A 15,471-nucleotide genomic window follows, 5' to 3' on the forward strand; every position below is an offset into this window, starting at 1 on the left:
ATTAATTGTTGACTTCTTGAACAGCTTAGCAGCTACGTTTCTCAATAAGGTTTATTTTATTTAAATTCTGAAATCATAGAAAAAGTTTATATTAAATTGCATTAGTATAATAGCAATGGAAATATTGTCTGAGTTTTTGGAGAAGCAGAACATCAGTATTTAGAACATTTGTTCCATTTCTATCAAAGAAAACTAACTAAACTGACATTTAGGACTCATATATAAACTAATGTATTCTTTCCTTAACATAATGGAGTGGATTTTCATGTTTTTAGTTTAGCTTCATTCTATCTTTAAACCACCATTTTTGTTATCTAGTAATTAAAGTTCCTGCTGGAACCACCAAAGTCTATACAGGCCCAACTAGTACTGCAAGTATGTGTTTCTATTACGTATATAATAACCTAAATTGGAGAAGCTGGTCAGAAAATAATCATGGTTGTTATATTAGTTGTTGAAAATTATTGATTAGTTAGAACTTTGAGCCATAACTAAATTTGAAACATTGACTCCAAATAACATTTTGACATTTAGTAAAGCATAGATCTGACATTGCCAAAGATTGCATTTCCTTTTTGTATACTATTAATCTAGGACAATTATTTACTTCTTGATGGCATAAACATTACCCAGGTACAAACTGGCCTTTGGGAGAAAATAAATAATTGCTTAGAATATTGTGGTATGACTTTTAGTTTTTGACACAGGAGGGTGTGATCTAACGTTAAATGTAGCCTGCTGATTTTGCCTCATTATCTTTTCTCTCATTTAATGGATTGAATTATGATACTATTTTCTTTTGAGCTATGTTCTCAAGAAAAACATAAGCATAGCTCACAAATAAACCTTCTACAATGCCCACTAAATCCTATATAGTCAAACTAATACTGGATATGTGTGTTTCATTTGGTTATGGCATAAATAACAAAAAAAATGATTATACATTAAACAGCCATGAATGTAACACAGCAAGTTCTAAGTGGTAAATGATTTGGAATCTGATTAGAACTAATGTTAAGTGGCTATCCTATTGGAGAAGGGAAATAACTTATTAGAGCATTGTAAAATTATTTCAATATTTATATAGGAACATTCTATATTAAAGGATTAAGCAAAGTGATTTTGCCACTGATTTCTTTACTTCAGTTAAATGGCTGTACTTGAACTATCCTGGTATTCTCCTTTACTGATAGAGTAGATCATCCTACTTGAGAATTGTCCTTGAGATTGGCCACTCTGAAGACAGTGAAAGGCTTGCCATAGACATTTCAAACTGCAACGTAGGTTTGTGATTTTATAAAGTCTTTTTATATTTATTTAAGGTATTGTTCAATAATACAGTGTTTTTTCTTATTTCAGTCCCTCTTCTCTCAAATATTACCCAACTATTTGCATCACGAATGTATAGACATGTATAATTATTAACATAGATGTGTGTTTCACACATTTATGGTGGCTGTAAGAGGTGCGAAATCAGCAACATACTCTCAAATAGCAAGCTATTAAATATGTAATATCCTATCATATACTTTATTTTGAAGTATTGCTAGAACAAATGCAAAAAATATAATTTCCGTTTTTCATGTGAGTTGATTAGTTACAACATAGTGCATTAAATTCCAGTTTTCAACATTTCTCCTTCAGGACAATACAACCTGAAATAAAGCACAACGACCTTCTTGTGCAAAAGATGTGTTCCTTTTCTTAAGTTATTTCATGATGAAAAAAGTTACCATCTTAAATATGTTCTCATGACCATAAACATAAAAATGGTCTTTTTTCCTGATAAGTGAATTTAAATGGTAGAGTATTATGTCATGACTCACAGCTTCAATCATCATTGATGTATGAGAATTATAGCGAACATGAGATTCAGCAAGTATATTTGTCCACAATTTACACATTTTGAATTGCTATTAGGTCTAAAGTGCACATAGATGTTGTTTTATTTATAAAATTTGAATATTCAAAACATTTTGTTAGGACTGTGAATTTGCCCCTAGTTTCCAAAATGAATGATTTCTCGAATTACTTACCAACTACATTTCACCAATAAAGGTATTCTTTTATTTAAAGTATCAACCATAAAACGTATTTATACTAAGTTACGTTTCTCTTTTAGAGATTGTGAAATTGTTCTTGCTTTTCAGGAAAGAAATTCAGGACTTAGAACATTGCCTAATAAATGTAATTTGGTTCCATTTATAGCATACAAAATATGTTACTAAAATGAAACCTCGCAGCCTAATTTAATCAGCAGTTTCTTTCTCTTACAAAAATGACTGAATTGTGAACAATTTCATTTTCTTACCTTAGCCTTATCCTCTCATTAACAACTGTTCTTATCTAGCATCCACCCTCCCGACTGGAACCACTGAAGTCCATACAGGCCCTACTAGTACTGCAAGTATGTGTTTCTATGGCTTACAGCATAATAAGACTGGAGAAGCAATTACCTTTTATATTTGTAACCATGCAAGTGTGATACCAAACACGTCTGTTAATTTACTTATTGAAGATAATTGATTAGTTAGAGATTTGTGCCATATCTCTTTTTGAAACATTGAGTCTAAAAACATGTTGACAATTAATCAAGCAAAGACCTGACTTTGCCAAAGATTGTAATCATTTATTTATATGATTAAGCTATGAGCATTCTTTACTCTTTATTTGTATAATCATTACCCCAAAAACAAACAGAGCCTCAGTTGAAGGGAAAAAAAATGATTGGCTAGGATATTCTGACATCACATTTCACCTTTGATGCAGAAGGGTTTTTATCTCAAATTAAATATATCCACCTGATTTTCCATAGGCTCCTTTCCATTATTTAAAGGAGTGAACTTTGAAAGTTTTTGTTCTTTTCCATATTCTTATTACAAAAACTAACTACATCTACAGAAAAAAATAACTTACAAGACCCACTCAATCCTATGCAGTCCAATAAATATTTGTTAATTGTTTGACTTTTGAAGATATAAATAAAAGCATACAAATCATATACATACATAAGTCCCAAATGTCATATACCATGTTCCTAATAATGAATGATTTGGAATCTCATTACACAAATAATTTTAAATGGATTTGTTACTGAAGAAGTGAAAAACTTATCAGGGCATTAGAAATGTGTTTCATTTTACATACAGGAAAATTCTTCCTTAACATATTTTTATTAATTATATTTTGCCAATAGGTACTTTTCTTTATTTAAGTGGCAGTACCGGAAGTATACTGGTATCCTGGTTAATAAATACAGTGGCTTGTCCACCTAGAGAACAGCTTTTTTGGCAGTTCATATATGGAATCTGTAGAAATCCATTCCAATAAGACAAGCAACTTGCTGATCTTTAGGAACATTCTTTCTCACAGCTATACCAGGCTCCAACAGCTTATCATCCTCACTCGCACCCACTTGAGGATGGGATTTTGTTAATTAATATTCTTCTGTGCTTTGACATCTGTATGTGTAGCCTTTTGGGGTTATGGAATATAAAGCCAGAACTAAAGTCACAAAATCCTTCAGTTCCTTCTATGTTTATGTGATGTCCATTCTGCTTGGATTGCAAAAATCCAAATATAATGACACCGAGCACCATGTCTTATAGGTAATATGATATTGCTGGAAATATATCTGAATGCAATCTTGCACCAGGAACGATTTTCACACAAGACCTCCATGGCTGTAGTCACTTCTTTAAAAGAAAGAACATTATAAATCAGTTGGAATATGTTCTCTGATTGTTGTATTGAATTTACCAGTTATGAAGTGGTGCCATTGCTGTGCATTTTCACAGTTGTCTCCAAATGACACTACAACTGATTAAGGAGTTTAGCAACCCAGTCTGGCAAATAATATACTATGTTATTTACATCAGTGGTTCCCAACCTGTGGTCCAATTACCCCTGGAGGTCAGTGAAGCCTCCCTAGGGGGTCTGCAACTCATTTGAAATGTAAATAATAGTAAAAGATTAGGTCTCCAACTTTCAGTAATGACTCACTGGGGGGGGTCCCTGTATTCCAATAATGATTCAGTGGGGGTCCTCGCATTCCAAAAATTATACAGTTGGGGTCCACAGAAGTGAAAAGTTTGGGAACCACTAATTTACAAGATTCATTTATGTAAATAATTCGTTCTAATTTTATTTGCTTTCCCCAAAGGGAAATTTATATTGCTTGGAAGAAGAGATTGACTATACCAAAAAAGCAGTGAAAACACCGTCAGAAGACTTCAAAAAATGAAATATTGCCTTTTGAGCTTTGTGAAAGCATTATTTAATTCCCTTAACTCAATATACAATGTTTAACTGGGATTTCTTCATTTAGTCATATTTTCATTTCAATCGTGAGCTACCAACTATACCTCCTCCTACTGGAAACACCAAAGTCCACAGGCACCAAACTAGTACTGCATGAATGCCCTTCACAGATTTATGATGGCAGTGAGAGGTAGCAAATAAACAACATAGTGAAAATAGGCAGGCCTTATGTAAATAACATCCTTCAAATCACCTTATTTTGAAGCTTCGCTTGGATAAAAGCAAACAGTCAATTTCCATTGTTCAAGTCAGTTAACTGATTAGAACATTATGTCACAAATCTTAATATGTAGCTTTTCTGTCTCAGGATAATCTAACCAAAGATGGAGGATGACATCCCACAACTGCAATAGACTGTGCTATTTTTCAACATGTATGTCCTTTTGAAATATATTATCCTCTTAATAGCAATCCCATTACCAAAACCATTAAGTTTATATTCTTGGCAGATAGGAAAATTGAAATAGTAGAAGAATGTGACATGACTATCAGCTTGCTTCATTGTTGGCATATGAGATTTCTAGATAAAAGTAAATTCAGCAACTATATTTTGCCAGATTTACACATTTTGAATTGCTATCAGTTCCAATGTTTACATGTACTGTGTTTTAAAGGTGAATTTGCACCACTGTTTAAATTGATTGTTGACTTCTTGAACAGCTTAGCAGCTACATTTCTCAATAAGGTTTATTTTATTTAAATTATGAAATCATAAAAAAAGTTTATATTAAATTGCATTAGTATAATAGCAATGGAAATATTGTCCGAGTTTTTGGAGAAGCAGAACATCAGTATTTAGAACATTTGTTCCATTTCTATCACAGAAAACTAACTAAACTGACATTTAGGACTCATATATAAACTAATGTATTCTTTCCTTAACATAATGCAGTGGATTTTCATGTTTTTAGCTTAGCTTCATTCTATCTTTAAACCATTTTTTTTATCTAGCAATTAAAGTTCCTACTGGAACCACGGAAGTCTATACAGGCCCAACTAGTACTGCAAGTATGTGTTTCTATTACGTATATAATAACCTAAATTGGAGAAGCTGGTCAGAAAATAATCATGGTTGTTATATTAGTTGTTGAAAATTATTGATTAGTTAGAACTGTGAGCCATAACTAAATTTGAAACATTGACTCCAAATAACATTTTGACATTTAGTAAAGCATAGATCTGACATTGCCAAAGATTGCATTTCCTTTTTGTATACTATTAAGCTAAGACAATTATTTACTTCTTGATGGCATAATCATTACCCAGGTACAAACTGGCATTTGGGAGAAAATAAATAACTGGTTGCAATATTGTGGTATGACTTTTAGTTTTTGACACAGGAGGGTGTGATCTAACGTTAAATGTAGCCTGCTGATTTTGCCTCATTATCTTTTCTCTCATTTAACGGATTGAATTATGATAATAGTTTCTTATGAGCTGTGTTCTCAATAAAAACATAAGCATAGCTCACAAATAAACCTTCTACAATGCCTACTAACTCCTATATAGTCAAACTAATACTGGATATATGTGTTTCATTTGGTTATGGCATAAATAACAATAAAAATTATTATACATTAAACAGCCATGCATGTAACACAGCAAGTTCTAAGTGGTAAATGATTTGGAATCTGATTAGAACTAATATTAAGTGGCTATCCTATTGGAGAAGGGAAATAACTTATTAGAGCATTGTAAAATTATTCCAATATTTATATAGGAACATTGTATATTAAAGGATTAAGCAAAGTGATTTTGCCACTGATTTCTTTACTTCAGTTAAATGGCTGTACTTGAACTATCCTGGTATTCTCCTTTACTGATAGAGTAGATCATCCTACTTGAGAATTGTCCTTGAGATTGGCCACTCTGAACACAGTGAAAGGCTTGCCATAGACATTTCAAACTGCAACGTAGGTTTGTGATTTTATAAAGTCTTCTTATATATTATTTAAGGTATTGTACAATAATACATCGTTTTTTCTTATTTCAGTCCCTCTTCTCTCAAATATTACCCACCTATTTGCATCACGAATGTATAGACATGCATAATTATTAACATAGATGTGTGTTTCACACAATTACGATGGCTGTAAGTGGTGCGAAATCAGCAACATACTCTCAAATAGCAAGCTATTAAATATGTAATATCCTATCATATACTTTATTTTGAAGTATTGCTAGAACAAATGCAAAAAATATAATTTCAGTTTTTGATGTGAGTTGATTAGCTACAACATAGTGCATTAAATTTGAGTTTTCAACATTTCTCCTTCAGGACAATACAACCTGAAATAAAGCACAATGACCTTCTTGTGCAAAGGATGTGTTCCTTTTCTTAAGTTATTTCATTATGAAAAAAGTTACCATCTTAAATATGTTCTCATGACCATAAACATAAAAATGGTCTTTTTTTCCTGATAAGTGAATTGAAATGGTAGAGTATTATGTCATGACTCACAGCTTCAATCATCATTGATGTATGAGAATTATAGCGAACATGAGATTCAGCAAGTATATTTGTCCACAATTTACACATTTTGAATTGCTATTAGGTCTAAAGTGCACATAGATGTTGTTTTATTTATGAAATTTGATTATTCAAAACATTTTGTTAGGACTGTGAATTTGCCCCTAGTTTCCAAAATGAATGATTTCTCGAATTACTTACCAACTACATTTCACCAATAAAGGTATTCTTTTATTTAAAGTATCAACCATAAAACGTATTTATACTAAGTTATGTTTCTCTTTTAGAGATTGTGAAATTGTTCTTGCTTTTCAGTAAAGAAATTCAGGAGTTAGAACATTGCCTAATAAATGTAAATTGGTTCCATTTATAGCATACAAAATATGTTGCTAAAATGAAACCTCGCAGCCTAATATAATCAGCATTTTCTTTCTCTTACAAAAATGACTGAATTGTGATCAATTTCATTTTCTTACCTTAGCCTTATCCTCTCATTAACAACTGTTCTTATCTAGCATCCACCCTCCCGACTGGATCCACTGAACTCCATACAGGCCCTACTAGTACTGCAAGTATGTGTTTCTATGGCTTACAGCATAATCAGACTGGAGAAGCAATTACCTTTTATATTTGTAACCATGCAAGTGTGATACCAAACACGTCTGTTAATTTACTTATTGAAGATAATTGATTAGTTAGAGTTTTGTGCCATATCTCTTTTTGAAACATTGAGTCTAAAAACATGTTGACAATTAATCAAGCATAGACCTGACTTTGCCAAAGATTGTAATCATTTATTTATATGATTAAGCTATGAGCATTCTTTACTATTTATTTGTATAATCATTACCCCAAAAACAAACATAGCCTCAGTTGAAGGAAAAAAAAAAGATTGGCTAGGATATTCTGACATCACATTTCACCTTTGATGCAGAAGGGTTTTTATCTCAAATTAAATATATCCACCTGATTTTCCATAGGCTCCTTTCCATTATGTAAAGGAGTGAACTTTGAAAGTTTTTGTTCTTTTCCATATTCTTATTACAATAACTAACTACATCTACAGAAAAAAATAACTTACAAGACCCACTCAATCCTATGCAGTCCAATAAATATTGGTTAATTGTTTGACTTTTGAAGATATAAATAAAAGCATACAAATCATATACATACATAAGTCCCAAATGTCATATACCATGTTCCTAATAATGAATGATTTGGAATCTCATTACACAAATAATTTTAAATGGATTTGTTACTGGAGAAGTGAAAAACTTATCAGGGCATTAGAAATGCATTTCATTTTACATACAGGAAAATTCTTCCTTAACATATTTTTATTAATTATATTTTGCCAATAGGTACTTTTCTTTATTTAAGTGGCAGTACCGGAAGTATACTGGTATCCTGGTTAATAAATACAGTGGCTTGTCCACCCAGAGAACAGCTTTTTTGGCAGTTGATATATGGAATCTGTAGAAATCCATTCCAATAAGACAAGCAACTTGCTGATCTTTAGTAACATTCTTTCTCACAGCTATACCAGGCTCCAACAGCTTATCATCCTCACTCGCACCCACTTGAGGATGGGCTTTTGTTAATTAATATTCTTCTGTGCTTTGACATCTGTATGTGTAGCCTTTTGGGGTTATGGAATATAAAGCCAGAACTAAAGTCACAAAATCCTTCAGTTCCTTCTATCTTTATCTGATGTCCATTCTGCTTGGATTGCAAAAATCCAAATATAATGACACCGTGCTCCATGTCTTATAGGTAATATGATATTGCTGGAAATAAATCTGAATGCAATCTTGCACCAGGAAAGATTTTCACACAAGACCTCTATGGCTGTAGTCACTTCTTTAAAAGAAAGAACATTATAAATCAGTTGGAATATGTTCTCTGATTGTTGTATTGAATTTACCAGTTATGAAGTGGTGCCATTGCTGTGCATTTTCACAGTTGTCTCCAAATGACACTACAACTGATTAAGGAGTTTAGCAACCCAGTCTGGCAAATAATATACTATGTTATTTACATCAGTGGTTCCCAACCTGTGGTCCAATTACCCCTGGAGGTCAGTGAAGCCTCCCTAGGGGGTCTGCAACTCATTTGAAATGTAAATAATAGTAAAAGATTAGGTCTCCAACTTTCAGTAATGACTCACTGGGGGGGTCCCTGTATTCCAATAATGATTCAGTGGGGGTCCTCGCATTCCAAAAAATATACAGTTGGGGTCCACAGAAGTGAAAAGTTTGGGAACCACTAATTTACAAGATTCATTTATGTAAATAATTCATTCTAATTTTATTTGCTTTCCCCAAAGGGAAATTTATCTTGCTTGGAAGAAGAGATTGACTATACCAAAAAAGCAGTGAAAACACCGTCAGAAGACTTCAAAAAATGAAATATTGCTTTTTGAGCTTTGTGAAAGCATTATTTAATTCCCTTATCTCAATATACAATGTTTAACTGGGATTTCTTCATTTAGTCATATTTTCATTTCAATCGTGAGCTACCAACTATACCTCCTCCTACTGGAAACACCAAAGTCCACAGGCACCAAACTAGTACTGCATGAATGCCCTTCACAGATTTATGATGGCAGTGAGATGTGGCAAATAAACAACATAGTGAAAATAGGCAGGCCTTATGTAAATAACATCCTTCAAATCACCTTATTTTGAAGCTTCGCTTGGATAAAAGCAAACAGTCAATTTCCATTGTTCAAGTCAGTTAACTGATTAGAACATAATGTCACAAATCTTAATATGTAGCTTTTCTGTCTCAGGATAATCTAACCAAAGATGGAGGATGACATCCCACAACTGCAATAGACTGTGCTATTTTTCAACATGTATGTCCTTTTGAAATATATTATCCTCTTAATAGCAATCCCATTACCAAAAACATTAAGTTGATATTCTTGGCAGATAGGAAAATTGAAATAGTAGAAGAATGTGACATGACTATCAGCTTGCTTCATTGTTGGCATATGAGATTTCTAGATAAAAGTAAATTCAGCAAGTATATTTTGCCAGATTTACACATTTTGAATTGCTATCAGTTCCAATGTTTACATGTACTGTGTTTTAAAGGTGAATTTGCACCACTGTTTAAATTAATTGTTGACTTCTTGAACAGCTTAGCAGCTACATTCCTCAATAAGGTTTATTTTATTTAAATTATGAAATCATAAAAAAAGTTTATATTAAATTGCATTAGTATAATAGCAATGGAAATATTGTCCGAGTTTTTGGAGAAGCAGAACATCAGTATTTAGAACATTTGTTCCATTTCTATCACAGAAAACAAACTAAACTGACATTTAGGACTCATATATAAACTAATGTATTCTTTCCTTAACATAATGCAGTGGATTTTCATGTTTTTAGCTTAGCTTCATTCTATCTTTAAACCATTTTTTTTATCTAGCAATTAAAGTTCCTACTGGAACCACGGAAGTCTATACAGGCCCTACTAGTACTGCAAGTATGTGTTTCTATTACGTATATAATAACCTAAATTGGAGAAGCTGGTCAGAAAATAATCATGGTTGTTATATTAGTTGTTGAAAATTATTGATTAGTTAGAACTTTGAGCCATAACTAAATTTGAAACATTGACTCCAAATAACATTTTGACATTTAGTAAAGCATGGATCTGACATTGCCAAAGATTGCATTTCCTTTTTGTATACTATTAAGCTAAGACAATTATTTACTTCTTGATGGCATAATCATTACCCAGGTACAAACTGGCATTTGGGAGAAAATAAATAACTGGTTGCAATATTGTGGTATGACTTTTAGTTTTTGACACAGGAGGGTGTGATCTAACGTTAAATGTAGCCTGCTGATTTTGCCTCATTATCTTTTCTCTCATTTAACGGATTGAATTATGATAATAGTTTCTTATGAGCTGTGTTCTCAATAAAAACATACGCATAGCTCACAAATAAACCTTCTACAATGCCTACTAACTCCTATATAGTCAAACTAATACTGGATATATGTGTTTCATTTGGTTATGGCATAAATAACAATAAAAATTATTATACATTAAACAGCCATGCATGTAACACAGCAAGTTCTAAGTGGTAAATGATTTGGAATCTGATTAGAACTAATATTAAGTGGCTATCCTGTTGGAGAAGGGAAATAACTTATTAGAGCATTGTAAAATGATTCCAATATTTATATAGGAACATTCTATATTAAAGGATTAAGCAAAGTGATTTTGCCACGGATTTCTTTACTTCAGTTAAATGGCTGTACTTGAACTATCCTGGTATTCTCCTTTACTGATAGAGTAGATCATCCTACTTGAGAATTGTCCTTGAGATTGGCCACTCTGAACACAGTGAAAGGCTTGCCATAGACATTTCAAACTGCAACGTAGGTTTGTGATTTTATAAAGTCTTCTTATATTTATTTAAGGTATTGTACAATAATACATCGTTTTTTCTTATTTCAGTCCCTCTTCTCTCAAATATTACCCACCTATTTGCATCACGAATGTATAGACATGCATAATTATTAACATAGATGTGTGTTTCACACATTTACGATGGCTGTAAGAGGTGCGAAATCAGCAACATACTCTCAAATAGCAAGCTATTAAATATGTAATATCCTATCATATACTTTATTTTGAAGTATTGCTAGAACAAATGCAAAAAATATAATTTCAGTTTTTGATGTGAGTTGATTAGCTACAACATAGTGCATTAAATTTGAGTTTTCAACATTTCTCCTTCAGGACAATACAACCTGAAATAAAGCACAATGACCTTCTTGTGCAAAGGATGTGTTCCTTTTCTTAAGTTATTTCATTATGAAAAAAGTTACCATCTTAAATATGTTCTCATGACCATAAACATAAAAATGGTCTTTTTTCGTGATAAGTGAATTGAAATGGTAGAGTATTATGTCATGACTCACAGCTTCAATCATCATTGATGTATGAGAATTATAGCGAACATGAGATTCAGCAAGTATATTTGTCCACAATTTACACATTTTGAATTGCTATTAGGTCTAAAGTGCACATAGATGTTGTTTTATTTATGAAATTTGATTATTCAAAACATTTTGTTAGGACTGTGAATTTGCCCCTAGTTTCCAAAATGAATGATTTCTCGAATTACTTACCAACTACATTTCACCAATAAAGGTATTCTTTTATTTAAAGTATCAACCATAAAACGTATTTATACTAAGTTACGTTTCTCTTTTAGAGATTGTGAAATTGTTCTTGCTTTTCAGTAAAGAAATTCAGGAGTTAGAACATTGCCTAATAAATGTAAATTGGTTCCATTTATAGCATACAAAATATGTTGCTAAAATGAAACCTCGCAGCCTAATTTAATCAGCAGTTTCTTTCTCTTACAAAAATGACTGAATTGTGATCAATTTCATTTTCTTACCTTAGCCTTATCCTCTCATTAACAACTGTTCTTATCTAGCATCCACCCTCCCGACTGGATCCACTGAAGTCCATACAGGCCCTACTAGTACTGCAAGTATGTGTTTCTATGGCTTACAGCATAATAAGACTGGAGAAGCAATTACCTTTTATATTTGTAACCATGCAAGTGTGATACCAAACACGTCTGTTAATTTACTTATTGAAGATAATTGATTAGTTAGAGTTTTGTGCCATATCTCTTTTTGAAACATTGAGTCTAAAAACATGTTGACAATTAATCAAGCATAGACCTGACTTTGCCAAAGATTGTAATCATTTATTTATATGATTAAGCTATGAGCATTCTTTACTCTTTATTTGTATAATCATTACCCCAAAAACAAACATAGCCTCAGTTGAAGGAAAAAAAAAAGATTGGCTAGGATATTCTGACATCACATTTCACCTTTGATGCAGAAGGGTTTTTATCTCAAATTAAATATATCCACCTGATTTTCCATAGTCTCCTTTCCATTATGTAAAGGAGTGAACTTTGATAGTTTTTGTTCTTTTCCATATTCTTATTACAATAACTAACTACATCTACAGAAAAAAATAACTTACAAGACCCACTCAATCCTATGCAGTCCAATAAATATTGGTTAATTGTTTGACTTTTGAAGATATAAATAAAAGCATACAAATCATATACATACATAAGTCCCAAATGTCATATACTATGTTCCTAATAATGAATGATTTGGAATCTCATTACACAAATAATTTTAAATGGATTTGTTACTGGAGAAGTGAAAAACTTATCAGGGCATTAGAAATGCATTTCATTTTACATACAGGAAAATTCTTCCTTAACATATTTTTATTAATTATATTTTGCCAATAGGTACTTTTCTTTATTTAAGTGGCAGTACCGGAAGTATACTGGTATCCTGGTTAATAAATACAGTGGCTTGTCCACCCAGAGAACAGCTTTTTTGGCAGTTCATATATGGAATCTGTAGAAATCCATTCCAATAAGACAAGCAACTTGCTGATCTTTAGTAACATTCTTTCTCACAGCTATACCAGGCTCCAACAGCTTATCATCCTCACTCGCACCCACTTGAGGATGGGCTTTTGTTAATTAATATTCTTCTGTGCTTTGACATCTGTATGTGTAGCCTTTTGGGGTTATGGAATATAAAGCCAGAACTAAAGTCACAAACCCTTCAGTTCCTTCTATGTTTATCTGATGTCCATTCTGCTTGGATTGCAAAAATCCAAATATAATGACACTGTGCTCCATGTCTTATAGGTAATATGATATTGCTGGAAATAAATCTGAATGCAATCTTGCACCAGGAAAGATTTTCACACAAGACCTCTATGGCTGTAGTCACTTCTTTAAAAGAAAGACCATTATAAATCAGTTGGAATATGTTCTCTGATTGTTGTATTGAATTTACCAGTTATGAAGTGGTGCCATTGCTGTGCATTTTCACAGTTGTCTCCAAATGACACTACAACTGATTAAGGAGTTTAGTAACCCAGTCTGGCAAATAATATACTATGTTATTTACATCAGTGGTTCCCAACCTGTGGTCCAATTACCCCTGGAGGTCAGTGAAGCCTCCCTAGGGGGTTTGCAACTCATTTGAAATGTAAATAATAGTAAAAGATTAGGGAGCATATTTATACTCTGTTTGTGCCGGAATTGCATCGTTTTTTTTTACGCAATTCCGACGCAAAACTAACTCCATATTTATACTTTGGCGTTAGACGCGTCTAGCGCCAAAGTCCATGGAGTTTGCGTCATTTTTTAGCGTGGACACCTACTTTGCGTTAATGATATGCAAGGTAGGCGTTCCCGTCTAAAAAAGTGACTCCGAGGCATGTGCGCTGTATTTACAGTCCCAGGCAAAATTCACGCCCGGGTGTGGGCGGGTCAAAAAAAATGACATACGGCGCTTTTGCGCCGTTTTTTAGCGCCTGGACAAGGCAGGCGTTAAGGGACCTGTGGGCTCGGAAGGAGCCCAGAGGTGCCCTCCCATGCCCCCAGGGACATCCCCTGTCACCCTTTCCCAACCCAGGAGGACACCCAAGGCTGGAGGGACCCATCCCAGGGACATTAAGGTAAGTTCCGGTGAGTATTTTTTTTTTTTCTTTTGTGGCATAGGGGGCCTGATTTGTGCCCCCCTACATGCCACTATGCCCAATGATCATGCCCAGGGGACAGAAGTCCCCTGGGCATGGCCATTGAGCAAGGGGGCATGACTCCTGTCTTTGCTAAGACAGGAGTCATTTCTATGGGGGTTGGGAGTCGAAAAAAATGGCGCAAATCGGGTTGAGGCGAAAAATTTGACTCAGCCTGACTTGCCCCATTTTTTGGCGCCCAAGCTCCATATCCACCTACGTCGGCGCTGCCTGGTGTACGTCGTTTTTTTCCACGAACACCAGGCAGCGCCGGCGGCTAACGCTGGCTAACGTCATTGATTAAATACGGCGCCCACATGGCGCTTCAGAATGGCGTTAGCCGGCGGTAATTTTTTTGACGCAAAACTGCGTTAGCGCAGTTTTGCGTCAAAAAGTATAAATATGGCCCTAGGTCTCCAACTTTCAGTAATGACTCACTGGGGGGGTCCCTGTATTCCAATAATGATTCAGTGGGGGTCCTCGCATTCCAAACATTATACAGTTGGGGTCCACAGAAGTGAAAAGTTTGGGATCCACTAATTTACAAGATTCATTTATGTAAATAATTCATTCTAATTTTATTTGCTTTCCCCAAAGGGAAATTTATCTTGCTTGGAAGAAGAGATTGACTATACCAAAAAAGCAGTGAAAACACCGTCAGAAGACTTCAAAAAATGAAATATTGCTTTTTGAGCTTTGTGAAAGCATTATTTAATTCCCTTAACTCAATATACAATGTTTAACTGGGATTTCTTCATTTAGTCATATTTTCATTTCAATCGTGAGCTTCCAACTATACCTCCTCCTACTGGAAACACCAAAGTCCACAGGCACCAAACTAGTACTGCATGAATGCCCTTCACAGATTTATGATGGCTGTGAGAGGTGGCAAATAAACAACATACTGAAAATAGGCAGGCCTTAGGTAAATAACATCCTTCAAATCACCTTATTTTGAAGCTTCGCTTGGATAAAAGCAAACAGTCAATTTCCATTGTTCAAGTCAGTTAACTGATTAGAACATAATGACACAAATCTTAATATGTAGCTTTTCTGTCTCAGGATAATCTAACCAAAGA

General features: G+C 33.6%; 1 protein-coding gene across 50 annotated transcripts in view; it reads left to right on the forward strand.

Moving 5' to 3' along the window:
• Positions 1-15,471, forward strand: part of LOC138288307 (mucin-19) — a 1,675,551-nt gene that overhangs the window by 1,481,947 nt on the left and 178,133 nt on the right. For 44 of the 50 annotated variants that reach the window (XM_069229764.1, XM_069229784.1, XM_069229763.1 and 41 more), the window contains 4 exons: positions 2,351-2,407; positions 5,272-5,328; positions 7,306-7,362; positions 12,258-12,314. The exons of 2 other annotated variants lie outside the window; for them this stretch is intronic. In XM_069229764.1, coding sequence (XP_069085865.1) covers positions 2,351-2,407; positions 5,272-5,328; positions 7,306-7,362; positions 12,258-12,314 — 228 coding nt within the window. The remainder of the gene's footprint in view (positions 1-2,350; positions 2,408-5,271; positions 5,329-7,305; positions 7,363-12,257; positions 12,315-15,471) is intronic. 4 more of the 50 variants (XM_069229778.1, XM_069229776.1, XM_069229801.1 and 1 more) reach the window with 4 other exon arrangements.

Source organism: Pleurodeles waltl, chromosome 4_1 (genome assembly GCF_031143425.1).
Source record: "Pleurodeles waltl isolate 20211129_DDA chromosome 4_1, aPleWal1.hap1.20221129, whole genome shotgun sequence".
Taxonomy (NCBI): domain Eukaryota; kingdom Metazoa; phylum Chordata; class Amphibia; order Caudata; family Salamandridae; genus Pleurodeles; species Pleurodeles waltl.